The sequence below is a fragment of the Lepidochelys kempii genome, chromosome 7 (assembly GCF_965140285.1).
Source record: "Lepidochelys kempii isolate rLepKem1 chromosome 7, rLepKem1.hap1, whole genome shotgun sequence".
Classification (NCBI taxonomy): Eukaryota; Metazoa; Chordata; order Testudines; family Cheloniidae; genus Lepidochelys; species Lepidochelys kempii.
Window position 1 is genome coordinate 53,449,676 of NC_136386.1, and position 27,245 is coordinate 53,476,920.

At 40.6% G+C, this 27,245-nt stretch overlaps 1 protein-coding gene across 11 annotated transcripts in view; it reads right to left on the reverse strand.

The window, feature by feature from the left end:
* The window catches only part of PPP3CB (protein phosphatase 3 catalytic subunit beta), an 86,504-nt gene extending 59,810 nt beyond the window's left edge, over nucleotides 1-26,694 (reverse strand). For 5 of the 11 annotated variants that reach the window (XR_012159917.2, XR_012159915.2, XM_073352826.2 and 2 more), the window contains exons 1-4: nucleotides 26,429-26,694; nucleotides 9,603-9,803; nucleotides 7,704-7,828; nucleotides 4,219-4,330 (exon numbers count right to left, since the gene is read on the reverse strand). Coding sequence is in view for 9 of the 11 variants with exons in the window: in XM_073352826.2 (XP_073208927.1) it covers nucleotides 4,219-4,330; nucleotides 7,704-7,828; nucleotides 9,603-9,803; nucleotides 26,429-26,495 (505 nt within the window). In the remaining 2 variants the exon portion in view is untranslated. The remainder of the gene's footprint in view (nucleotides 1-4,218; nucleotides 4,331-7,703; nucleotides 7,829-9,602; nucleotides 9,804-26,428) is intronic. The other 6 variants (XM_073352830.2, XM_073352828.2, XM_073352827.2 and 3 more) reach the window with 2 other exon arrangements.
* Nucleotides 26,695-27,245: the final 551 nt, after the last annotated feature.

The window sequence follows — 27,245 nt, forward strand, 5'->3', positions numbered from 1 at the left end:
CAATAGAAACAAAAGTGAAACTGTTTGAGCAGCATATTCCAGAAGTCTTGAGGTCTTTCTGAGTGTAGCCTTCATTGATCTGAGATCTACCATATCACTAGAAAGGAAAAAGGCAGCAGGCCATAAAAGAGACCCAGTTTGGGAATCATAGAATATTAGTGTTGGAAGAGACCTCAGGAAGTCATCTAGTCCAAGCCCCTGCTCAAAGCAGGACCAACACCCACTAAACCATCCTAGCCAGGGCTTTGTCAAGCCAGGCCTTAAAATCCTCTAAGGATGGAGATTCCACCACCTCTCTAGGTAACCCATTCCAGTGCTTCACCACCCTCCTAGTGAAATAGTGTTTCCCAATATCCAACCTAGACCTCCCACACTGCAACTTGAGACCATTGCTCCTTGTTCTGTCATCTGCCACCACTGAGAACAGCCAAGCTCCATCCTCTTTGGAACCGCCGTTCAGGTAGTTGAAGGCTGCTATCAAATCGCCCTTCACTCTTCGCTTCTGTAGACTAAATAACCCCAGTTCCCTCAGCCTCTCCTCATAAGTCATGTGCCCCAGCCCCTTAATCATATTCATTGCCCTCCACTGGACTCTCTCCAATTTGTCCACATGCCTTCTGTAGTGGGGGGACCAAAACTGGACGCAATACTCCAGATGTGGCATCACCAGTGCCGAACAGAGGGGAATAATCACTTCCCTCGATCTGCTGGCAATGCTCCTACTAATACAGCCCAATATGCTGTTGGCCTTCTTGGCAACAAGGGCACACTGTTGACTCATATCCAGCTTCTCGTCCACTGTAATCCCCAGGTCCTTTTCTGAAGAACTGCTGCTTAGCCACTTGGTCCTCAGCCTGTAGCAGTGTATGGGATTCTTCCGTCCTAAGTGCAGAACTCTGCACTTGTCCTTGTTGAACCTCATCAGATTTCTTTTGGCCCAATCCTCCAATTTGTCTAGGTCACTCTGGACCCTATCCCTGCCCTCCAGCATATCTACCTCTCCCCACATCTTAGTGTCATCTGAAAACTTGCTGAAGGTGCAATTAATCGCATCATCCAGATCATTAATAAAGATGTTGAACAAAACCAACCCGAGACGCTCCGCTTGATAATGGCTGCCAACTAGACATTGAGCCGTTGATCACTACCCATTGAGACCGACAATCTAGCCAGCTTTCTATCCACCTTATAGTCCATTCATCCAATCCATACTTTTTTAACTTGCTGGCAAGAATACTGTAGGAGACCGCATCAAAAGCTTTGCTAAAGTCAAGATATACCACATCCACCACTTTTCCTATATCCACAGAGCCAGTTATCTCATCACAGAAGGCAATCAGGTTGGTCAGGCATGACTTGCCCTTGGTGAATCCATGCTGACTGTTCTTGATCACCTTCCTCTCCTTCAAGTGCTTCAAAATGGATTCCTTGAGGACCAGCTCCATGATTTTGCCAGGGACTGAAGTGAGACTGACCCGTCTGTAGTTCCCCGGGTTCTCTTTCTTCCCTTTTTAAAATATGGGCACTATATTTGCCTTTTTCCAATCTCTATCATCCAGAAACCACCATAGATAAGTTTGTGATAAGAGCTAGCAGATTACAAAAAGAGGTAATTGATGAAAAAATTGCCCAGTTTATGCAACAAACTCTCCATTCCGTATGATTGAGAACCCACACTTCATTAACACGGTTCAGTCATTAAGACCAGGATACAGTCCACCCAACAGAGCAGATGTCACAGGCAAATTGGATAAAGTGTATGAAAGAGAAATTGAGCAGTGTGCAAAAGGTCTAGAGGGTAAAATTGTTAACCTGAGTCTTGATGGGTGGAGCAATGTCCACAATGATCCTGTTGTATGTGCTTGTGTGACAACAGTAGAAGAGAATGTGTTCCTTACAGAAACAATTGATACATCAGGAAATGCACACATAGCAGAATACTTACAAGAAGTAGCAGTAAAAGCTGTAACGAACTGTGAAAAAAATTCAAATGTCTAGTATGCAGCTTGGTCACAGACAATGCTGCAAATGTATCCAAGATGAGAAGACATTATTTAGAAGAGAGTCCCAAGCTTATAAAATACGTTGCAGTGCTCATTTGATGCACCTCCTAGCCAAAGACTTCAGTGTTCCAGAAATAAAGGCTAATGTTGTAGAAATTGCAAAATACTTCCGTAACAACCACTTTGCAGCAGCTGCTCTGAAAAAAGTGGGAGGAACCAAGCTAACTCTCCCACAAGATGTACGATGGAACTCAGTAGTGGACTGTTTTGAGCACTATCTCAAGAACTGGTCTAATCTGATGACAGTTTATGAACAAAATTGTGAAAAAATAGATGGCACTGTCACAGCCACAGTTCTCAACATTGCGCTTAAGAGAAATGTTGAACACATGCTGAGTACCTTGAAGCCTATTTCTGTAGCCTTGAACAAAATGCAGGGAAGTAGCTGTTTTATTGCCGATGCTGCTGAAATTTGGAAGGAACTGAGTGAGATCTTAAAAAGAGAAACGACGGCGTTAAATTACAAGCATTAAAAAAATGAATGGGGCAAGCACTATCTCTAGCTTATTTTCTTGCAAATATTCTCAATACTCGGTACCAGGGTCAAACCTTAACTGCTGAAGAAGAGGAGTTGGCTATGACATGGACATCCAGCAATCATTCCTCCGTAATGCCACCTATAATTAACTTCAGAGCTAAGGGTGCACCATTCAAGAAATATATGTTTGCTGATGATGTTTTCATAGAATCATAGAATATTAGGGTTGGAAGAGACCTCAGGAGGTCATCCAGTCCAACCCCGTGCTCAAAGCAGGACCAACCCCAACTAAATCATCTCAGAGGGGGCTTTGTCAAGCCAGGCCTTAAAAACGGCTAAGGATAGAGATTCTACCACCTCCCTAGGTTTTAAAGTAAGTCACACCAATGAACTGGTGGAAGTCACTTGAGCACTTGGATTCAGAGACTGTTGAAGTCATAATCTCACTTAAACAGCAGTAACTTCTTCTGCCAGTGTAGAAAGAATATTTTCTTCCTTTGGACTAATTCATTCCAAATTGAGAAATTGTTTGGGACCTGGAAAAGCAGGAAAGCTTGTTTTTCTTTTCCAGATTATGAACAATCAGGAAAATAAAGGTGAAGACGACTGAGTTAGCTGCAGAATGCAATATTTTAAGTTTCTCATGTTGACCTGGCTGACATAGTCCATTTAATTTTTTTTAAAAAATATTTCATTTAACTATTTTAGTTAAAAACAATTTTAACAAAGACAAACCAGATTTTAAAAAACTTGAATGTTTAACTAAATTCAAAAATTCATATGCTTGTTCTGTTAAAATATTATATGTTTGCTGTTGAAGAAAAAAAAATCCAGAATACATAACGTTGTTTTAGTTAAATAAAACAATTTGAATGTCTCTCTGGTGATGTTCTCCTCCTAATACAGCATGGCAAGAAAATCCTCCAAATATTAATGAGTAAGCTGTGGAGATAGTTCACCTCCCAATGATTTCATAAATATCTGCTTCAATTACCTTTGGTAAATGAAATAACCAAACAATCATTCGTTTTCTGATATAACTGTAAAACTAATCTGAAAAGTTTTCAAAATAAATCACTGTTTAAAATTGTATAGTGTGTACCTTCTAAAAATGAAACCTACATCTATCTCTGAGTTGTGAAGAATATGCATAAAGGTTACAACTACCAACAAGAATGCACTTTTATGTAGAAAACCATGATTAAATCAAGTCTTCCTGACTAGTGATTTAAATCAAATCCACCCTGGCTATAACTATTTTTTAAAATGTTAAATAATACAGAAAAGTGAAAATAACTTCAAATCATGTAGTATAGCCTATTATACAGAATAATAAGGTATAAATGGTGAGTTTCAGATCTTTTAGTGACAAGGCCAAGGACTTTTGTGCTGATGTTCCACAAATTTCCATAAAAATTAAACCTCAAAAGATTTTAAAATATACAAATAGACTATAAAATGTATCTTTTCAGAGTCCAGTTCTGCACACACTTGCTCCCACCATGCTTATAATGGCTTGTAGTTCCATTTAAGTCAATACAACTATGCATGAGAATGTTTGCAGGAGCAGTCCCTTAATAGCATTTTTAGATATGTTTCTCAAGAGATAATTGTAAAACAGAACGGAAAGTACTAGTTTGGTAGTAACCCAATACTATATTCCAATATAGTACTTACATTCTTGCTTAAAGGTAAAATATTCTGTGAGGTGTCTGCATTCATGGTTGCCTCTCAAAAGAAATAATGTATTTGGATACAGAATCTTCAAGACCCATAAATACAGCACACACTGTTGAAAAACAAAGGTTTACAATGATGAAACAAATTAATTTACAATAATTTTTATTGAAAGGTTGCCAACAAAAAAAAAACACTGTCCCCTTATGAAGAAAAAGAACATTAACAATGGCTTCAAATGTGCACCACTCAAGGTACTATTTCGAATATTGACAATGAGGATCATTTCATAACATTGCTTTCCTGATTCAGATGACAAACTCAGTATCTGAATTATGCAAGCAAGTTTTTACTTTCCTCAAAAAACAGTTAAAAACAGGCCTCAGGAAAAAAGTGTACTTCAGTGGATGTTCATCGATAAAAATATACTGTCAATTTAGTACAATTCTGATGAGTTTATCTGTGGAGACATCTATTGTTCATATAATCTGACCTCAAAGTAAAGATTCTAGAAATTAATTGGTAGAGGAAGGGAGAGAGTTTTGTTGCTTTTTTTTGGTAAAAACTGAAGCAATGACACAAAAAAGCTTATGTTTAAAACAGCAACACGCAGAACACCTAGAGATTGTTCTGCTCTTTTTATTTTTAAAAACAATTTGTTAAAAACATTACTGATGTAGCAAAGTTGGAAAGTTAATTCTTATTCAATTATCTGACTTTGTATATGGTGAAATCACAGTAATGAGCTTTATTTTACCACTACTGCAATTACAGAAAGAAAACCAAACTCCCCCTATTTTCAGAAGAGCATCAGGGGAAAAAAAATCCCTTAATTTAGGATCCATTACTACCTGAGACAAGAATGCGGACAATCTGGGGCTTACATTTTGTTTATTATTCTAATGCACGTTTTAGATTGAAACTTATTTTTTCCTCTATGCTCAAACTACACTAACCTGATTCAGAGGTTATTTTTGTTTGATAGTCTTAAAAAAAAACAACACCACAAAGAAGTCTAAATCTGTCATTCGCTCTAGTCTCTTATTAAAAAACCCAAAACGGTTTTTGTGGGGAATAGTAAGCATGTATTCACACAAAAAAGGATACTTTAATTTTTTTTTAAAGATACATTTACTGTGAAATATATCCAAACACACTTTTTAACATAAACGAAAACCCCAAAGATTAATTCAAATATCTGACAGCAAAACAATCCTTAACAAAAAGATGTATATTAAACAAAATCTTCACATTTAAAAAAAAAAAAAAATACCTGCCAGTCTTTCAGTATTTCCATAGCTATAAATTGTTCTGCTGTATTTCAAAGAATATTAACACTTTATTAATGCTTCCCAGCCAGCAGCCCAGTCTGCTGACAGTTTGTAACAAAGGAAGTACTAATCAACAGATAAGGATAGAGGCTGAAGACTTTTACAAATTTAAAAGGTAATTATTATTGACTAAGTAAATTTGTACATTAAATGAGCAAACATATATTGGTAAGAGAAGAGACTGGCAAAATGGTAGCTTCCTTTTGAATCTTTAGTTATTTATATTTAGGAATTATTTAAACAAGCCATTGGAAATTTGCACTTTAATGTCAATTCATTCAGTAGTAAAAATACATTTGCCTTTACAACAGACAGTATGTACAAAACCAAAAAACCCCTTTAAATAACACACCATTGTTGTAGCAGTACCTTTTCTGCACTGACATTTGTTTTAAAATAAGTGAGGGATGGCTACAGTGTGACCCACGAAACTCTTCATGCCACCTTATTTTTAATACGGAAGTGCAGTACAGACAATTTACAGGTCAACTTCATCTTGATCCAATAGCTTGGACTTACTTCATACTGGAACCGTTAGTTTCCACAGGACTCTCCCTTCAATATTAAAAATTAGGGCATCTGACTATACTGTATAAAGTGGGTTCAGTCTTCAGGCTCCTGTCTGGGTGTTATTGCAGCACTCAAGTGGGCAAGGTCTATGTATTCCTGCTCTTGACTAAGGTTTTATTTTAACACCGGAAAGAGTTACTGAAATAAACATGCTTCAAAATGAACGGTTTAAGAATAGGTCTCTGAGCACAAAATTAAAGTAAAGATCAAGTACTTTTCTATCAGGGACTGAACAGTTTATTTACCAAAGATTACAGACAGAATAAGATAAGAGATTTAAAAGTGATCAAAAACATAAAAATTTTTAAAAGGTCCAGGTCAAACTGGATAAAAGCTGTTGGATAACCAAACAAAGACTATAGCAGGAATTTCAGGGATGGAGGTGATTTTAATCTACTTTGCTTTCCTTTGCATATGTCCACAAAGCATAGCCCTCCCATGCTCTTGCAGCAATCCTGCTCCAGTCAAATACCCCACTATGAAATGTGCTGATCCATTAGTAGCCACTCTGTACAGCACTGAAGCAGGCAAGTCACTCTATGAGAAAAAAGCAAGTCTTATGAACGATTACATAGTTTTTTAAAGTTTATACTAGCTAATATAACAGGCATATTATTAAAAAGAAAAGAAGTCCCCACTGCCTGAGGGGATAAAATGAGTCTGCTTTTATTAAATACTGAATATAGTCCCAACTCCAAAGCATTTCATAGCTCTTGTGGTTGTAAAGCTTGAATAAGTTCCAATGGTTTAAAATACGTTGTTTCCAGATGTTCTGAAAGGATGCAAATACAGCCTTCACATCTGTCAAGAACAGTGTTTACAATATAAGCAGAAGCATTTCTGTAATCAACCAAAACAGGACATGAAATTCAAGGAATGCTGTGGGGAGTATCCTTCATTTTAACTATTCTTTATATGTTGATTTCTGAGGCATCACTGCATTATCTTTTGCTTATCACACCAACAACGCAAAACAGCACTGTGCACACACCTGAATGGTACACATATGCATGCTGCTTCTGAAATATTACAATTTTAAAATACTACAAAATAGCATGCATTATGCCCAAGCGTAGACTACTTAAAAAGCTATGCCAACAAATATATTTACAACTTAATTCGTGTCAAACTTTTTTTTAAAATTAACTTTAAAATTTAAAGGCACTGTCAAGTTAAACTCTAAATTTAATCTACCATCCAACTCTTTCTGGACCAGATCTCCAACACTTCCCAACTCCTGGACCAATGAAGCTTGAGAGAATCTCAGAAGCAGCAGGATACAGCATACTTCTTGCCCCTGGCTACATGTTAAGAGCATGGACTGTGAATGCTACAGATGCCCTACAGTCCATCCTCTGCAAAGATGGCTATGGGAAGGCGGGGAAATCAGTAGGGCTGGTGGTTCCAAAAGGGCAGGCTGAGCCACTAGTCAGTACGTCTTTGTTAACTGTCTGAGATGAAATGAAGCATAGCAAGGAAGAATTCACATTCAGAGGTCAGAAGAACTGTGTATTTTACAAGAAGATAAAAAAAAGTTTTCTTACAGTAAGGTTTAGGACAGAACAAATTAATGTATACAGTTACCTCTATACTAAAATAACCTCTGTCTACATAGTCACCAAGGAAGAGGTATCTTGTATTAGCAGGTGATCCTCCAACTTCAAACAGCTTCATTAGATCAAAGAACTGGCCGTGAATATCACCACACACTGAAACAAAAATACAGTTTAAATGAACATGAACTCTCTTATTTATGGGGGAAAAAATGTATAAACTAACTACAGAGACACAACATATTTTCCTAAAGAAAGATTCATTCTTCTTGTCTGGTAAACAATAAAACATGTTGATTTACAACTAAATATAGCCTTTACATTAAATTTGGTACTTCTTTTTTTTGCTAACAAGTAGGATACGCTATATCTAGACACATTTATTTAAGCAATTAGATAGTTTAACATTTATTCAAATTCTTAATTTTCAGTTATTTTAAAAAAAGGTGAATGACATTTCTTTATTTACTAGAGAATTAATTTTTTACTCATGTCAAGCTGCATTGGGATAGAAAGTAGAATTAAATTAAATATGCACAATTATTTTAAATTATTTTTTAGTTTAAAAAAGTGTATCAAAACATCTTTTACATGTAAAACTAACTGATTTTTTAAACAAAGGAAGTATTACCAGTAATTAGTGAATTGAACTGATTATTTCTGGTCATCATGTTTAAGATTTTAGAGCTCATCTCCTCTTACTTCATTTTTATTGATAGACTGGGAGTGGAAGACAAGCTCTCCTGCTTTTTTCAGTTTCCATTTGGTCTTTCAACTCTGAATGAGCTATTCATTGAAGTGAACAAGTTGAATAAACTGAAATGACGACAGTATTCTCTCCACACCTGCAGGAGAGGCGACTGCTGTCAAAAGCTGGTTTAACAATTCAACAAACTCTGATTTCAAGTGCTTAGCTAATGACTTCCACCAGTTCAGTGGTTTGACTTTCTTGAAGACTTTGGCAGCAAACGTACCACTAAATTATTTTTTAAATTCAATTGTAATGATTTTAATATAGTATAATAAGTTTAGACCTAAACATAGGTTAAATTGAATTTGAAATTATGAATAGGTTTATTTTAAAAAGAAAAATGTATTTAATTTGAACTTTTAAAATATCTGAAATAAAAAATTCCATAAATAATCAATTTGTATTCACTCTGAATGGCAGCTATATAATGTAAACAATATGTTTTTAATCTGGTTATTTGTTTCTTTTAAAATAAAAAGTTAAAAGATTAAAGTAGCATCTTTATCCAAGTCAAATATGGTCTGTGACTGGTCAGAACCTGAAAGTATTACAGTATCTTTTCAAAAACAAAAGCCATTTCAACTTTCCAACTGGATCAAGTCCTTTCTATTGTACTAAATAATACACAACAGTTTTATCAGGTTAGTCTTAACTTGTTTCAGTTAAGACTACCAAGAGATCATCACATTTCACATGAAAACTTGGATTCTTAGGGAAAGCAATCATGAATATTCCTCATTCACAACTCCTGTTCAAAATATTTATTTCAGCAAATGGATGCTCTAGCACCATCCCACAAATTTTAGACTGCAGTACAATCCAATCTTCTCTTTGAAGCTCATTTTTCTCTTCTGGATTATTACATCTTTTAGTAACATTTATTATTGTTAAGATTATAGAAACTGCTTTGCTTGTTGACATTGTATTACCAATCCTACTGCTTTTTCCAGACAGGTTTTATTCCTTCCCTTCTTCCGCATAATTTTTTGATGCAACGTTATGTTGAGTACTCAAGGAGAGTTATACAAAAGTAGCTCTGAGGGAAAGTTCAACATGATTGTTATGATAAAGATATCTTTACATTTATTTTCCCCCCAAGAAAAGGCCTTCTAATGAAAATTATGTGAAATTTTTACTTTGAGCATCAAAGGTATTGAGCATCAAAGGTAAAGGTATTACCTGTAATTGGAGCTTCAACTTCTATTATAGTTTTCTCTCTTCGTAGAATTGCAGCACCCTCATTGATGATTCTAAGTGCAATTTCTTCATCTACCCGACCTTCTTTTACTAAGTGGTTCTTCAAAATGTCAACCCTAGGTTTTCCATCTATATCAAACACTTCTTCAGATGACAAGCGATGTGTTGGTGGAAAAGGGACACCTAAAATTTAAAGAGGTGAGGAATATCAATATTAGTAATAATTATTTTCTTTAAAAATACACTAGATGTAAACAGGGCAGAACTGAACTATACTGATTAGCTGCCATGCAAAGTGGGATAACATTTACCAAATGTGTTTTTTAAATTTACACATTTTGAAGTTATTACAGTGACAGAGTGAGATATGTCAGCATCAGATTATTAACTCGGGCATGTACTATCTATAGAAATACTGGACACTGTAACTGCACAGGCCTGGACATGCCCAGACAGCAGCAGTCCCTGAGAAAGGTGTTTGACACTTTATTGAAGGACTATCCCTAAACCATTAGACAGCAATATGAGGACATAAATTTAGATTATATCAATTACTGGCCCACCCCATGGAGCAATGGTCTCTCTACACAGGGGCCCACAAAAAGAGGCAAGCGTGACTGGTGAGGCAGAAGCTTCTCAATATGAGAGCACGTCACAGAGATGGAGGACCAATGTAGGAGCAGGGTCCTGACACTTGACCATCCCCACACGAGGATGTAAGAAGCACACATTAGGAAGGCCAAAAAAGAATTTGAAGAACAGCTAGTCAAAGATTAAAAAAAAATTGTTATTACTTTTTGAAGTTCATCAGAAGCAAGAAGTCTGCTTCACAACCAGTGCGGCCACTGGACAATCGAGATGCTAAAGGAGCACACAAGGATTATAAGGCCATTGCAGAAAAACTAAATGCATTATTTGCATTGGTCTTCAAGGCTGAGGATGTGAGGGAGATTCCCAAACCTGAGCCATTCTTTTAGGTGACAAATCTGAGGAACTGTCCCAGACTGAGGTGTCATTAGAGAGGGTTTTGGAACAAACTGATAAACTAATCATTAATAAGTCACCATGACCACACAGTAGTCACCCAAGAATTCTGAAGGAACTCAAATGTAAAATTACAGAACTACTAACTGTGATATGTAACCAATAGTTTAAATCAGCTTCTGTACCAGATAACTGGCGAGTAGCTTATGTTACACCAAAACTTTTTAAAAAAGGCTCCAGAGGTGATGCCAGCAATCACAGGCCAGTAAGCCTAATTTCAGTACCGGACAAATTTGTTGAAACTATAATAAAGAACAGACTTATCAGACACATAGATGAACATGACTTGTTGGGGAAGAGTCAACATGGTTTCTGTAAAGGGAAATCACACCTCACCAATTTACTAGAATTCTTTGAGGGGGTCAACAAGCATGTGGACAAGGGGAATCCAGTGGATATAAAATTTACTAAGATTTTCAGAAAGCCTTTGACAAGATCCCTCAACAAAGGCTCTTAAGCAAAGTAAACTGTCATGGGATAAGGGGGAAGGTCCTCTCATGGATCAGTAACTGGTTAAAAGATAGGAAACAAAGGGTAGGAATAAATGGTCAGTTTTCAGACTGGAGAGAGGTAAATAGTAGTGTCCCCCAAAGGTCTGTACTGGGACCAGTACTGTTCAACATATTCATAAATGATCTAGAAAAAGGGGTAAACAGTTGGGTGGCAAAATTTGCAGATGAAACAAAACTACTCATAGTTAATTCCAAAACAGACTGCAAAGAGTTACAAAGGGATCTCTCAAAACTGGGTGACTGGGCAACAAAATGGCAGATGAAATTCAGTGCTGATAAATGCAAAGTAATGCACATTGGCAAACATAATCCCAACTATACATATAAAATGATGGGATCTAAATTAGCTGTTACCACTCAAGAAAGATCTTGGAGTCATTGTGGATAGTTCTCTGAAAACATCCACACAATGTACAGCGGCAGTCAAAAAAGTGAACAGAATGTTGCGAATCATTAAGAAAGGGACGGATAAGACGACAGAAAATATCATATTGCCTCTATATAAATCCATGCTATGGCCACATCTTGAATACTATGTACAGATGTAGTCACCCCATCTCAAAAAGATATATTGGAGTTGGAAAAGGTACAGAAAAGAGCAACAAAAATTATTAGGGGTATGGAACAGCTTCCGTATGAGGAGATATTATTAAGGCTGGGACTTTTCAGCTTGGAAAAAAAGACAACTAAGGGGGGGATATGATAGAGGCCTCAAAAATCATGACGGGTGTGGAGAAAGTAAATAAGGATGTGTTGTTTATTCCTTCTCATAACACAAGAACTAGGGGTCACCCAATGAAATTAATAGGGAGCAGATTTAAAACAAACAAAAAGGAAATATTTCTTCTCACAACACACAGTCAACCTGTGTAACTCTTTGCCAGAGCGTGTTGTGAAGGGCAAGACCTAACAGGGTTCAAAAAAGTACTAGATAAATTCCTGGAGGATAGGTCCATCAATGGCTATTAGCCAGGATGGACAGGGAAGGTGTCCCTAGCCTCTATTTGCCAGAAGCTAGGAACAGATCACTTGATGATTACCTGTTCTGTTCATTCCCTATGAAGCACCTGGCATTGACCACTGTTGGAAGACAGGATACTAGGCTAGATGGACCTTTGGTATGGCCAATCTTATGACTTGCAAGGACGAAAGGGCAGGATGGACTCTGCCCAGCCTGAAATGCTGCTGAACCTCAGGCTCACAGAAAAAGTGAGCTCAGACTAAGGGAGGGTATGTCTCAGGACTTGTGCTATTTTCAAAGATCTGTAACTCTGAGTGATTTAGAAGTAAAGTCACTGTTGTTAAGAAAATCCTTTGCTGTGCCTGTGTTCCTTCCTTTCCTGCCATGTAGTCCCTGAAGGGGTTAAACTAGAAACCCAGAGTACTTACAACCGAGGTGGAACGCGGAGGGAGCACGTGCAAGCGACTCAGAGGGTTTCAAACAACCACTTCAGGGTCTAGGGCAGCTGGATGAAGGCATCCTACATCCCAAGGAAGAAAGACAAGTCTGAGCCTGGGAATGTGCCCTATGGAGCCCTACCAAATTCACGGCCGTGAAAAACATCACGGAAAAATGTCACGGACCATGAAATCTGGTCTCCCCCGTGAAATCTGTATAGTATAGGGTAAAAGTACACAAAAGACCAGATTTCACGGGGGAGACCAGCATTTCTCAAACTGGGGGTCCCAACAAAAAAGCGGGTCATGGGGAGGAGCGATCGTAAGGGGGGTCATGGTATTGCCCCCCGTACTTCTGTGTCTACTGCTGGCAGCGGCACTTCCTTCAGAACTGGGTGGCTGGAGAGCAGCAGCTGCTGGCTGGGTGCCCACCTCTGAAGGCAGCACCCTGCCAGCAGCAGTACAGAAGGGTGCCATACCATGTCAGCCTTACTTCTGCGCTGTGGCCTTCAAAGATGGGTGGCTGAAGAGTGACAGATGCTGGCTGAGGACCCAGCTCTGAAGGTCGCAACACAGAAGTAAGGGTGGAAATACCATACCATGTCATCCTTACTTCTGCGCTGCTGCTGGCGGTGGCACTGCCTTCAGAGCTGAGCTCCCAGCCAGCAACCACCACTCTACGGCCACAGAGCCGGATCAAACAGAGAATGTATTTTTTTGCCAAGCCCATTCAACAGAAACTTCCCTCTCTAAACTCCTAGATATAAGCTGCTAAAACTCATGTCCCATTTATGAGTTTGAAGATATTAGACCCCATTTTTAGATACATTTGGATACAAATAGTTGAAACTACTAAATACCAGATCTCCATTCCACCTAGCTCCTCCTTCCTCCTTTCCCTCCCAAGTCCCTTCCTACCCTCCTTTTCCTATTTATGTCTTCTCCTATTTTTCTACTGTAACTCCCACCCTAATGTGTTATGTCTATGTAGTGTTGTTTGGTTTTGTATTATCTGGTCTTGCAGCTTTGATGAGTTGTAAAACTGCATAATTCTACTGGAGACCCTATGAAGCATGTGGTATATGGAAACATATAACAGCAGTATGTTATTTATCTTCTTCAATTTTTTGTGTTTTCATATAGTAAATCAATACAAAAATATCTCAAAAAATAGGAAAAAACAAAGTAGTCAGAAAAATAGGATTGTATAGAACCATCACCTTATGGCTTGCCTGAACTCGAATAACTTTGGCAGGAAGAGAAAAGCTACTTTCAGGACCAGTAAACGCTTCCAAGCACCGGACCTGGATCGCAGAATATTCAAACCCTGCTCCAAAGACAAAATTATTGATTCCCTCATGCACTTTTCTATGGCACACATCACAACAGAATCTGAGTAGCTCACAAACTTCAATGAATTTACTGTCACTGCACCGAGAGATCAGAGGCATTATTCTTCCCATTTTACAGATGGAAAGCTGAGGCACAGAGTGGTGAACTGCCTTCCCCAAAGTTATCCAGCAAGCCAGTTGCAGAACTCGGATTAGAAGCCAGGTCTCCTGAGTCTCAGTCCATTGTCCACTTGGTCCTCTAGAGCAGTGGTTCTTGTAGTAAGAAGAGAGCCTGAGACATAAGCCCTTGTATTAGAGGCCTGGTATGAGACAGGACCTACTCACACAATCTGGCAAGAACAGGGCTGATATTGCAGAAATATACATGCCTAAAAAGTGCTAACCACAGAGTACTCATGCAAACACATCCCGATATCAAGTAGTACCAGAATATCCCCATATCAAGGATGGTACAAAAATATTCCCCAAGGATAACAAGAGCACACTGACCCCTCCTAAAAGATAAGGTCAGGATGACAGTACATAATACAGATGTTTTGATCAAACCAACACGTACAAGGCGATAACTAGCCACATCGGGGGCAGTAACTAACTACTGTATATATTCGTTCATTAGCCCGTTAATTTATAAGCCAACCCCCAAGATGGATAGGTAAAAATAGCAAAAACCATATGACCCTTTCATAAGCTGACCCTATATTTCAGGGGTTGGCAAACTTTGGCACCTGGCCCGTTAGGGTAAGCCACTGGCAGGTTGGGATATTTTGTTTACTTGGAGCGTTCGCAGGCAGGGAGCCCCTCAACTCCCAGTGGCCGCGGTTTGCCGTTCCCAGCCAATGGGAGCTGCGGGAAGTGGCGTCACTTCCCACAGCTCCCATTGGCTGGGAACGGCAAACTGGGAGCTGAGAGACTCTGTGCCTGAAGACTCTCCAAGTAAACAAAACATCCCGACCCGCTAGCGGCTTACCCTGACAGGCTGGGAGCCAAAGTTTTCCGACTCCTGGTATATTTTAAAAGTTAGTGTCACAAGAAACACTCAAAAGTTTTGCTAGAATTATTTTAATATAATCTAACGAAAAACCTGTTGTCGTTATAATAACTGAATAAATATGTATTCACCGTCAAAATTACCATCAATATTTAAAATCAGTAAATGAGTATTTAAAACAAGTACCTTAGAACAATATGAGACTTTAAAAAGCCTTAAAATCCTTCAAGTCTGAATCACTCTCTGATTCACCAAAAACTTCATGAAACTCTGCTTCAATCACAGCTGCACATGCATTGTCATTGTAGATGTTGGCAGTATCTTCTTCAGACTCAGATTTCTTATCATCAATCTCTGTTGTGTCATCATCAAATATAGCATCATCTTCTGACCTGTCGAGTGCATAGCTGATACAGCATTTCCTAAATGATTTTTCTATCATTTCCGAGGAAATGGACACCCACACCTCCTCGATCCACTGGGCGACTAGATTGATTTCAGCTTCGTAAGATTCCCGCCTTTTGTCAACTTCACCATGCCTGAGCACATCCATTCAGCCCACATTTTTCATAGCCTGTCTTTAAAGGGTTTGTTCAGGCAGACATCAAGCGGTTGTAGAACTGAAGTTAAGCCTCCAGGTATTACAGCCAAAGTAGTTTTCATATTTTTGGCCACATTTTTCACCTCATCCATCTTGTATGCCCTGAACATGTTCCAGATGAGCATAGCAGGTTTCTTGAAAAGTGCTCCTGGTCTCTTATTCCACACTTTTTCCAGCCATTCAATAGTCTCACTTTCATCCATCCATACCTTTTCATGTGCATATACGAGGACACCAGCAGGAAATTCCATGTTTTTAGGCAAGGTTTTTCTTTTAAAAACAACAACAGGAGGGAGCTTTGATCCATTTGCCAAACATGATAAAACCACCGTAAAATGGATTTTTTCATGGTCAGTGGTTTTAATTGAAACTTTTTTTTCACCAACACCGGTTACCGTTCTGTTGCTCGGGAGATCGAATGTAATCAGTGTTTCATCCATATTTTCTATCTGTGACAGTTCACATGCATATTCCTTTTGATATTTTATAATAAACCTTTGGAAATATTCGATTTTTTTCTTCCAGATCTCTCGGCAGCTTTTGCGCTATCTTTGTTCGCTGACGAAAACAGAGACCATGACAGTTCATGAAGCAAGTACACCAACCCGCTGATGCCACAAACACTGATGGCTTTACTGACTTGTATTTGTCATCTTGTTTAGTCTGCAGAAGAATGAGGGGGGATTTGATAGCTGCTTTCAACTACCTGAAAGGGGGTTCCAAAGAGGATGGATCTAGACTGTTCTCAGTGGTAGCAGATGACAGAACGAGGAGTAATGGTCTCAAGTTGCAGTGGAGTAGGTTTAGGTTGGATATTAGGAAAAACTTTTTCACGAGGAGGGTGGTGAAGGACTGGAATGCATTACCAAGGGAGGTGGTGGAATCTCCTTCCTTAGAAGTTTTTAAGGTAAGGCTTCACAAAGCCCTGGCTGGGATGATTTAGTTGGGGACTGGTCCTGCTTTAAGCAGGGGCTTGGACTAGATGACCTCCTGAGGTCCCTTCCAACCCTGATATTCTATGATTCTATGATCTTTTGACATTTGCAGAGCACGCAGATGAATTCCAGTTCTAGTGACAATGCACCCATTTTGTCGACATTCAACAACTCAATTACTGAGATCTTTCTCCAGCTCAGGAAATGAAGCGCACATTGTTGGGCATTTTTTCTTGCTTCTTGGCATGTATTTTAGTGTTTTATTTTTTCGCTACTCTCTTACTTGCTTCTCATTGATACAAAATTCATGAGCAGCGGCGCAATTATTGTTTGCTTCCTCATATTCAATAACTTTAAGTTTGAACTCTGCATGATAAGCAGACCATTTTCTTTTGATTTCACCTTTGTTCATTTTGAATACTAGTATGATCATAAATTATTATTATTATTAGTTATAGATTTTGTAGGACTTTATATAGGAATGTCACCTGCTTTATCACTGTCAAATTATTGTTCTTTGTTTATTTCAAAGCAGCCCTGATGATTGACATGTGTGTGGCAATAACAGGCTACTTAAATTTTATTAGAGATTCCACTGATTCTTTGTGTTATATTTTCATATTGGCTCAAGACTTACAAGGTCCATTGGTAGAAATACATGAAGAAATCATATTACACAGTAGCAGACTGACACTAGTGCTAAAGTACTATTGTTCATTGTATTTTTCTGACTGGCTTGTAAGGTGTAGCATTTTGTGAAATGCATGGGTCAAATGTCATGCAGTGGGGGAGGTTTAGGTTGGATATTAGGAAAAACTTTTTCACTAGGAGGGTGGTGAAACACTGGAATGCATTACCTAGGGAGGTGGTAGAATCTCCTTCCTTAGAAGTTAAGGTCAGGCTTGACAAAGCCCTGGCTGGGATGATTTAATTGGGGATTGGTCCTGCTTTGAGCAGGGGGTTGGACTAGATGACCTCCTGAGGTCCCTTCCAACCCTGATATTCTATGATTCTATGATCTGCAGCACTGCTCTTTTAGTATGCATTTCAAGCCAATCTAGTCCACTAAACAAAGCTTTTGCAACTTTAAAAGGCTGCAGTATCGATATCAATAAATGGGTTGGCAAACTTCGGCTCCCAGCCAGCTGCTGACGGATCAGGACGTTTTGTTTACCTGGAGCGTCCGCAGGCATGGAGCCCCTCAGCTCCCTATGGTCATGGTTCGCCATTCCCAGCCAACGGCCACCACTTCCCACAGTTCCTATTGGCTGGGAACGGCAAACCGAGGCCACAGGGAGCTGAGGGGCTCCATGCCTGTGGACGCTCTAAGTAAACAAAATGACAATGTATTAGATATTCAATTCAATAATTCCATAGTGTTTAAAATCATCACATTTTGGTGTAGACCCATTTATAAGCCAACCTTCCCTCTTTGATGCTTCACTTTTTTACCAAAAATATTCGGCTTATGAACGAGTATATACAGTATGTCCGAGGCAGTACTAACTTATTTGTATCAGTGTATAAAGATTTATCTCAGAGGAAGTATCTTTGGCCAGCCTAGGCAGCAGCGGAAAGTCCAGCCACTGACTGAGGTATGTCCATTGTCATGGGCATACATGTGTTCATTTCCTCGTAGAGTCTACCTGGTGCTATCACCGTGCTTCGCTGACAATAAACCTGCCTGGGTGCCTTCATACCTTAACGGATCTTATGGTCATTGGGCAGTTCGCTCGAGATCTGCTGTGCCAACTGTCTACGCAGAGCTGGGACAGCACACAGGGAGAATACACACACACACAGCCAAACATCTAACAACATTGGTGACCCCAACTACTGATCTGGTAAGTAGGTGTGAGCTGTCCTCTGTAGGAATTGCAATATAACATGACACAAAACCACAAGCTAGGAAACACCCTTAACCTCTCCCTGCTAATCCCCCACAGTTTAATAAGGTATGGATGTGCTGGGACTGAAGTGTTAACTCATGCTCAAACTTTGTCATAGTTACTGTTATGCTCTGGGCAGGCTTGATTAATGTCACTCAATATAGTAAACTCTTAATTGTATTTATATTCTGTCCCTAGACAGAATATGCCTTTGTGTGGGTTTTGATTATGTTGTTTTGGTTTTTAAGGTGGCCACCTGGTTTTCAGTTCTCACATTTGCTTATCATTACATCTATTTTCCTATTGATTAGAGAGCATAAATTGTTTTACTTTAAAAAGTTAACACTTTGGAGACTACAGAAGAACTTATGATTGTAATATCTAAGATGCATCACTAAGTGGGATTAAAAATGGAACAAAGATTCTTGGTTCATTGTACTGTGTACTTTCAATTTTGCCTCAGCAATCAAGTTGAAAGTCATAATATTGTTCATATTATTAAAAAAATTGGTTAGTCTCTAAGGTGCCACAAGTACTCCTTTTCTTTTTGCGAATACAGACTAACACGGCTGCTACTCTGAAATAGGTAATATTGTCATTTAATAGGTTATGGATGATGATTCTGAAGGGTGTATGCAGTTGCTGCAAACTAATGGGTTTAATCTAACCTTTGATGAAGAAATAATAGCATGTAATGTCCCAAGAAAACAGAAATGCAGCAGGATGTGCTCTAGAGCAGTGGTTCTCAAACTTTTTTCTTCACAGACCACTTGAAAATTGCTGAGAGTCTTGGAGGACCACTTAATGATCTTTCCAAATGTTGTTTGTACTATTAGCTAACTATGATACAAACACTGATACTGTTCTGAAAGCAAAAAATCTGCCGGGATAAAATGTGTCTTTGAAATTCAAAGGCCTTCAATTGCTTATTCAGTGGTCTACGTGCATATAATTAATATCCATCACCTTTAAACAATTCCTCAGAGTTTTAAACAATCTCCTCTTGGGATTACCTAAACTGTACTGCAATCTATTTTAAAGGACAGCTGGAAACACCAACCTCTTTGTATAAGCAGGGTTTGAAAGACCCACTTGCCTCCTCATCCAAAAGGAGAAGAAATTTGGAGAGGGAATGAACAGAGTTACTGCATCTACTTGCTCCTTCCACTGAAAGCAAAGCAGTCTAAGTGCCACTAGTGCTTTCCCAGGGAAACAACCGAGAGGACAAGCAGCCTTGCACCATAGCCTTTTCAGGGGGAGTCAAGAAAAAACTTGCACATGCTTTGTTGTATAAAGGTGACTGCCCAAAAGAGAGTGAGATATAAATTTAAAAAGTAAACCAATGAGGAAAGAATTGGGGGGTGGGGGTGCAGAGATGATGGGGATTTTTGGGAGAGCAAAAATACAGGCTGACCCGGATGCCCATCACCCCAGCTAACTGCACTGAACACATATCCATATGGACCCCAGAATTCTATCATCGTAATATGAGCACACAAGCACTTTTTCCCTTCCTGCTGGTGAAATGAGTATGGCCAGAAAGTAGTTAAACAGTGGCTTCTCCTCAATATAGGACATAATATACTAACAAATTCAAAATCTGTGGATGATCTGTGAACCCAAAGTTTGTTTGAACTGTTATAAGAGCAATAATCAATTACTTTTACCACAAACACCTGCAAAAAGCACCAGAAAATTGTTAAATGTTACTGGCAAACAAGGAAAATAAGAGAAATCAGTTATATTTAATCATAAAATTGACACAACATAATGTTGCAACTTCTGAACCACACAATACAGTACCGTGCAGGGACATTCAATGTCACTAACTGAAGCTGAATGGGGGCACTGCAGAAAAATTGCATTTTTCTCCATTCAGGAGAAAACAGTTATATTTTGTTTATTTAAAAGATACAGTAATAAAAACCTTGACACAGGACAATTCTTGGGTATTTAATGTCACAACTTCACTTCAGGCATTTGAATGTCCCCATGGATCATTAATTCACAGGAAATACCCTGTGACCAAGTCACTCACATTCAAGTTAACTAAACCATTAAAGACGAAAATAACTGACTACTTGAATAAAAGTACTCAGTAACCTGTTATGGTATGCCACAGATTTTTGAGATTTGTGATAGTATGCCAGACCAATCCAATCCTTGATTTAACTTCACTATATTCAGATTGTATATGCTGGACATTTACAACAATCATTACAAGAGAACATAAATATGTTTTAATTAGGCATAAAATATTTCTCAAGTACAACGTTCATATCATAAATCTGTCTGAGCAGGTAAGTGTTCTCACAATGGCTAAATATGGAGGTCAAACGTTTTTAAAATGTGGGTCACGCCCCAATTTTTTCCCTCTCTTACTAGAAAATCTGAATAACTGATAATACAGTATTTCAATCACTTTCTTGAGACAGCACTTTTGGCCATGGCTGACAAGACACACTGTTACCAGCAGAATGAATTATCTTGTCTCCAATCTCCTTCTCTCCCTATTTACTACCTCATTTTGCAGTTTTTCCCCCGTGATAAAAACTAAGGGTGTGCCCACACTACAGTTCAAACAATGCTAGTAACAGCCATCTTTAAACCATTTTTTGTTTTCTTTTTAAAGAATCATGTTACAACACCATGCTATGGACTACCTGGAGGCACAGCACAGAGCATCATTCTCAAGAAAAAAAAAATCTGTTAGCAACTCATGGTAATAAATAACTTAGGCCTGATCTACACCTAAAACTGAGGTTGACCAGACTGCATCACTCAGGAGTGTGAAAAATTCACACCTCTGACAGATGTAGTTAGGCTGATCTAAGCCTTGGGACAAACACCCCAAGGTCAATGAAAGAATTCTTCCACCAACCTTGCTACTGCCTCTCAAGGACTTACTACAACAACAGAAAACCCCTTTCTGTAGCTGCAGCAAGCGTCTATGCTACAATGGCATAGCGGCAGCTCTACTGCTGTAGTGCAGACACACTCTTAAGGCTTGTCTTTAGTGAAGGTGCTACTATGCTGATGGGAGAGCTTCTTCCACTGGCATAGTTAATCCACCTCCCTGAGAGGCGGTAGCTATGTCAGGGGGAGAAGCTCTCCCGTTGACACAGCGCTGTCTACACGGGGGGGTTAGGTATAACTACATTGCTTGGGGGGGGCGTGGATTTTTCACACCCTTGAGCAACAGAGTTATACTGATATAGATCTGTACTGTAAACCTGGCCAGAGATATCATACCCTTAACACTGAAGATTTACCGCCAGCAATTACATACGTACTCTGTAAACCAACAGTTCTCAAATGTTAGCAATCCGAGGACCCCCATTTTGATTTTAAATGTTTCACGGACCCCAACCCCGCATTCAGCCCCAGGCCCCACCCCCACTCCTTCCCCCAAGGTCCTACCCCCACCCCACCTCTTCCTGCCCCTGCTCCACTCCACCCCTGCCCCTCCTCTTTCTGCCCCCTACCCTGAGCACGCCCCATCTCTGCTCCTTCCCCTCCCTCCCAGTGTCTCCAGTATACCACTGAACAGCTGTTCCCCAGCATGCAGGAGGCACTGGGAGGGAGGGGAAGGAGTTGATATGGGGGACTGGCGGCCTTGGACATGATTCCGCCCCCTTCCCCGAGCGTGCCCCATTCCCGCTCTTCCCCACCCCCAGCGCCTCCTGCACGCTGCTCAACAGCTGCTCCCTAGTGTACAGGAGGTGACTGGGAGGGAGGGAGAGGAGCTGAAGGAGGGAGTGGGAGAAGTTGATCTGCGGGGCCGACGGACCCCTTGCAGTACTCTCATGGACCCACAGGGGTCTGCAGACCCCAGTTTGAGAAACGATGCTGTAAACCGTTGTGTGTAAAGTCTATATAACTTTGTATTCTGCAACCAGATGTGTGTGCACCAGACCCTGAAGTGTACTGATTGTGTAGTTCTGGTGCAAGACATTTATAGCTACCATAAATAAATTAGAGTATTCTGTATTAAAACAAATGGCTTAACTTTTTCTTCTTAGCAACCATCCTACAAGAAAAACTGAAGTATTCACTTCTTGGCAGCTATTTTTTGGGAGAGTCAGAATTAAGGTTACTGTTGAAATCTTACGTTTATTTTCATATCTAAATTTTTGCTAACCATTAACTAAGAATTTTCAAATCTTTACATAAGTTGCATTATTTCCATACTATTCCACGGCGAGGGTGTCCTTGGTGTTTGTTTTTTCTATTTTTAATGTTATTTACTGTAGCAACATTAACAACATTTACACTATTAACCCTACACATACACTTGCATGCACTGAAGCCTATATTAAAAACGTTGTGTATAAAACTATATACACTGAACTGTTTTCAGTGCACAAATATCTGTGCACAATATTCTACACAGTCAAACTTCAACATACATAAGAACTTATCTGACAAAATTTTTATGAGCTCAACTGTGCTAGGTCCTTGCTGCTTCGTAGGGTTCACTTCCCTCCCCAGAATGACAATACTTTCAGAACTTGAAAAGCTGAACATGGACCAACAGTGAGTTTAGAAGCACCCATGGCTTAGTTCTGCTGAGTTTCTAAATTCAGTTATTTGTTCTGAGGATCTGAAGTGCATGAAATAGAATGGGTCAGCTGGGAGGGACTGTGACCTGGTATCCCATACTTAAGTTTTGTCTGGGAACAGATGTGGCATCCAGGGAGGGAAGGAAACTTTTCTAGTGCATGCCTTTATTCTGCAGTGAATTTAAATGTTTGGAGGAAATGCCATATGTACAAACTGTTCCCTGCAAAAAGAGTTTTGAGAGTTTTCACTAGTGTCTTCAATGATTGGTGTAAACAAATTACTGGTAAGAAAAATGAGTACTTTGGTTCACTTTAAAAAACAAGCAAGGTTTGTAAGGAGGTTCACAATCATGGTAGAAGTTTACAGAGCAGACAGACCTGTTTAAACATAGTTGCTGGTCTACTTTGGTTTCAAATGAACCTGGTCTTAATGTCTAATACCAGGAATTGTTTAATAGTAGTAGTCCTCACAATTCTCACTAAAACACTATGCCATGCTGACATTGAAGGGGAAGCAGGGAGGAAAATACACCATCAGAGGACGCATCTACCCCACAGAACGTCACCAGTTTTGTAACTAGTTTGTAATACAACTGACTATGTACAGTTCATGTCAAACAAAGCATGGTCAACACATCTGATGTAGGTGGTAGCACATTTCAGCCATGCTTTATAACATGACTGTCAGGTTTGAATTATGTTCTAACGTGGTTCAGCTGTATAGATGGGATCACTTAGCATCTACTGTAGCCAATGATCTTACCTTTCATCCCTCTGCTGTAAGAGTATCCCAAACCACATTGCACCTTGTGAAAAAAGCCCACAATTGTCTGTCTCTCACACCAGCAGCAGAGACAGTATGAGTTAACTGTCCAGGATTTTCTCCAGAAGGCACTGACACAACATAACTATGCAGCATGGTAGCTGTGGACAGGCCAACAGAATTAACATATGGTTGGACCAAGAAAATGCTCCTGTGTGGGCAGTTAACCATATTAGGTGTAGTTGTGTCAGATGAAGCTATGAAAACCTGGTTACACTTATAGTGGTTCTATATGCAACGCAGACACGGTCAAAAACAGATTGCATCCCCAGCACACAATTCTGTAAGCATAAAATAACAGTCTTAACTTAGATTTTGGAATACAGGAACTCATCGCTTAACGTTGTAGTTATGTTCCTGAAAAATGCGACTTTAAGAGAAACTATGTTAAGCGAATCCCATTTCCCCATAAGAATTAGTGTAAATAGGGCGGGTTAGGTTCCAGGGAAATTTTTTTCACCAGACAAAAGACTATATCTATATATATAGATATAGATATATACACACTATAAGTTTTAAACAACTTAATACTGCTAAACAGCGATGATGATTGTAAAGCTTGGTTGAGGTGGTGAGGACAGAGGGTAGGATATTTCCCAGGGGAGGCCTTACTACTAAATGATGAACTAGCAACTGGCTGAGCCCTCAAGGGTTAACTCATTGTTAATGTAGCCTCACACTCTACAAGACACCAGGAATGGAGGGAGGGGAGACAGCATGGCAGACAGAGACACACACCCTGTGTGTGACAGAGAGATGCGCATTGCTCCTTTAAGTACACTGACCCTACTCTTAAGTACACTGCCTTTTTAAGTTTATCAGCAAGCTGAGATGGTAGCTGCTGCCAGGAAGCTCCCTCCGTCCTGAGCCCTGTGGTGTCTGTCCCCTGCTCTATGGAAGATGGAGTAAGCTGGGTGCAGGAGCAGGAGGGAGGGGGACACCCTGACATTAGCTTCCCTTTCCTCCCCCACCCCCCGCAAAGCGAGCAGAAGGCTCCGGGGAGCAGCTCCAAGGCAGAGAGCAGGAGCAGCACATGGCAGTGGGGGGAGGGACAGCTGAACTGCCATCAATTGATGGCCTGCTGGGCAGCTGCCGCACAGGGAACTTAGGGGAACCGGGAGCTGATAGGGGGCTGCCCGTCCACCCTGGTTCCAAGCTCCCACCAGCTAGCTGCAACGGGCTGCTATTCCTGCAAGCAGTGGATAAAGCAGACGGTTGCCAAATGACGTTATAAGGGAGCACTGCACAACTTTAAATGAGCATGTTCTCTAATTGATCAGCAACTAAACAAGTTAACCAGGACAACTTTAAGTGAGGAGTTACTGTAGCTAACTGCATGGGTTATGATTAACATGAACTGTTGGGGAGTTTGGAAATCAGCAGGTTTTCCAGTGCAGTTTGAAATAACCAGTCACTGTAAGTTCACCTGTATCGTCTGAATGGCCTAACCTAATTATTTCTTGCAACAAATTGCAAAGTGTAGAAAATATTACAAGCCTCCACACTATGCATTATTACAACACTGTGATAATAGCACTAAGTGCCACTGACGGGGCAGAATGCTCATTTGTAGTATTTTTTACTTTTATTTTTTGCAATTGTTCAAACAAATCAATAGGTTAAGCAACTGAAAATGAACACCACCTTATTGTAAGTAAAGGTTTCCTAGCACTCTGGAAAACACGCTGAGTTACAAAATGTACTATTAGAGTCCAATGCTTTGAAAACAAATATATCCCCTTAATTTCTCAAGCTTTCCCATTATGTAAAAGTTGAATGTTCAGGGCTGTAGTTGCTTTAAAAGCATATTTTAGACAATGTGTTTCTAAGAATACTAGTGTTCAGAACAAATTGCTGCCTACAACAGAAACTTTTAAATTACATAGAAACTGTACAAGCACAAAAGAATAAGCCACTTCAAATAAATGATCCCACCACAGCTAAATACAGTTTAATTATCAAACCTACAAGAACATAAAATTAAAATCTTGTTCTATATGATTCATTCAAATTGAAGTTGGAAAAGTCCTTAATGGGTCACTCAGTCTTCTCCTGACAATCCACAATTTGTGTGTGTTGTTACTATTTTAAAACAATGCTACTGGAAAGGAGGGGTTTTTTTTGTAAAAACAGTAAAACAGACCTGTTGCACCCTGAAAAAAGAGTCTGCACATCCTGCAGCACTTTGGCCACTAATCCATCAGAATTAGAAACTTGAAGGCAGTGACCAATAGCAAAAGAGGCAACTACTCCATGCTCCCTCCTCCTCTGTTCTGTCAGGGTGCACGCTGGAGAGAAGGGACTGACTATTAAGACAGCAAAAGCCCATTGCAAGGATCTCATGTGGAGGAGACCGTGCACACACACAGAGCGGAGCCTGTCTATAGTGCGCAAATCTCCAGAGGACTCTTTACACCCCACAATACACACCGGGGACACGCATTTAGAATGAACGGGTTTGTCGGGTACACCCATACGCTGAGGCCTGCCCCCCGCTCACACATATACAGCCCCCCTCAGACCCCCACAATCACATACCGCCCCCCACCCGCTCTCACACACCTCCCCACTCATACAGCCCCTCATGCACTCACCCCGCCCCGCCCCGCCCCCACAGGCACCCACTCGCCCCCATTCTCACCCCGCCCCACCGCCGCCGCCGAGTCGTTCACCCCGCAGAGGGCCGGTCGCTGGCAGGGCTCACCCTTAACGGCCCGCTCGCTGGTGCCGTGAGGCGGCGGTGGCCCCTTGCTCCCCTCCTTGGCGGACATGGCGGGGCGCGGCCGGGCTCCGCTCCCGGCGGCGACTGCGGCTCTATCGGCTCCGGGGTCACGCGGGGGCGGCGGCAACTAGAGGCCCCGGGTGGCAGCGGCCCAAAGGAACATGGCGTCAGGCGAGACTCCGAGCACCTCACAGCGAGGGGACAGTCCGCCTCGGGACCGACATGCACCGCGCGCCACCCCACGACTGGAGGCTAAGGGAGCGTGGGAAAACTCTCCCTCCCGCTTCCCGCAGCATGGCCCTAAGGGAGCGTGAGAAAACTCTCCCTGCCGCTACTCCTGCAGCATGGCCCTAAGGGAGCGTGGGAAAACTCTCCTTTCCGCAGCATGGGCCTAAGGGAGCGTGGGAAAACTCTCCTTCCCGCAGCATGGGCCTTAGGGAGCGTGAGAAAACTCTCCCTCCCGCTTCCCGCAGCATGGCCCTAAGGGAGCGTGAGAAAACTCTCCTTCCCGCAGCATGGCCCTAAAGGACCGTGGGAAAACTCTCCCTCCCGCTTCCCGCAACATGGCCCTAAGGGAGCGTGAGAAAACTCTCCCTCCCGCTTCCCGCAGCATGGCCCTAAGGGAGCGTGAGAAAACTCTCCTTCCCGCAGCATGGTCCTAAAGGACCGTGGGAAAACTCTCCCTCCCGCTTCCCGCAGCATGGCCCTCAGGGAGCGTGGCCCCAAGTTAAAGTTCCATTCAGCTAATGGCTCATGAGGCTGATACAGCAAAGACACCTCAGTTTCATAGTCAACCATA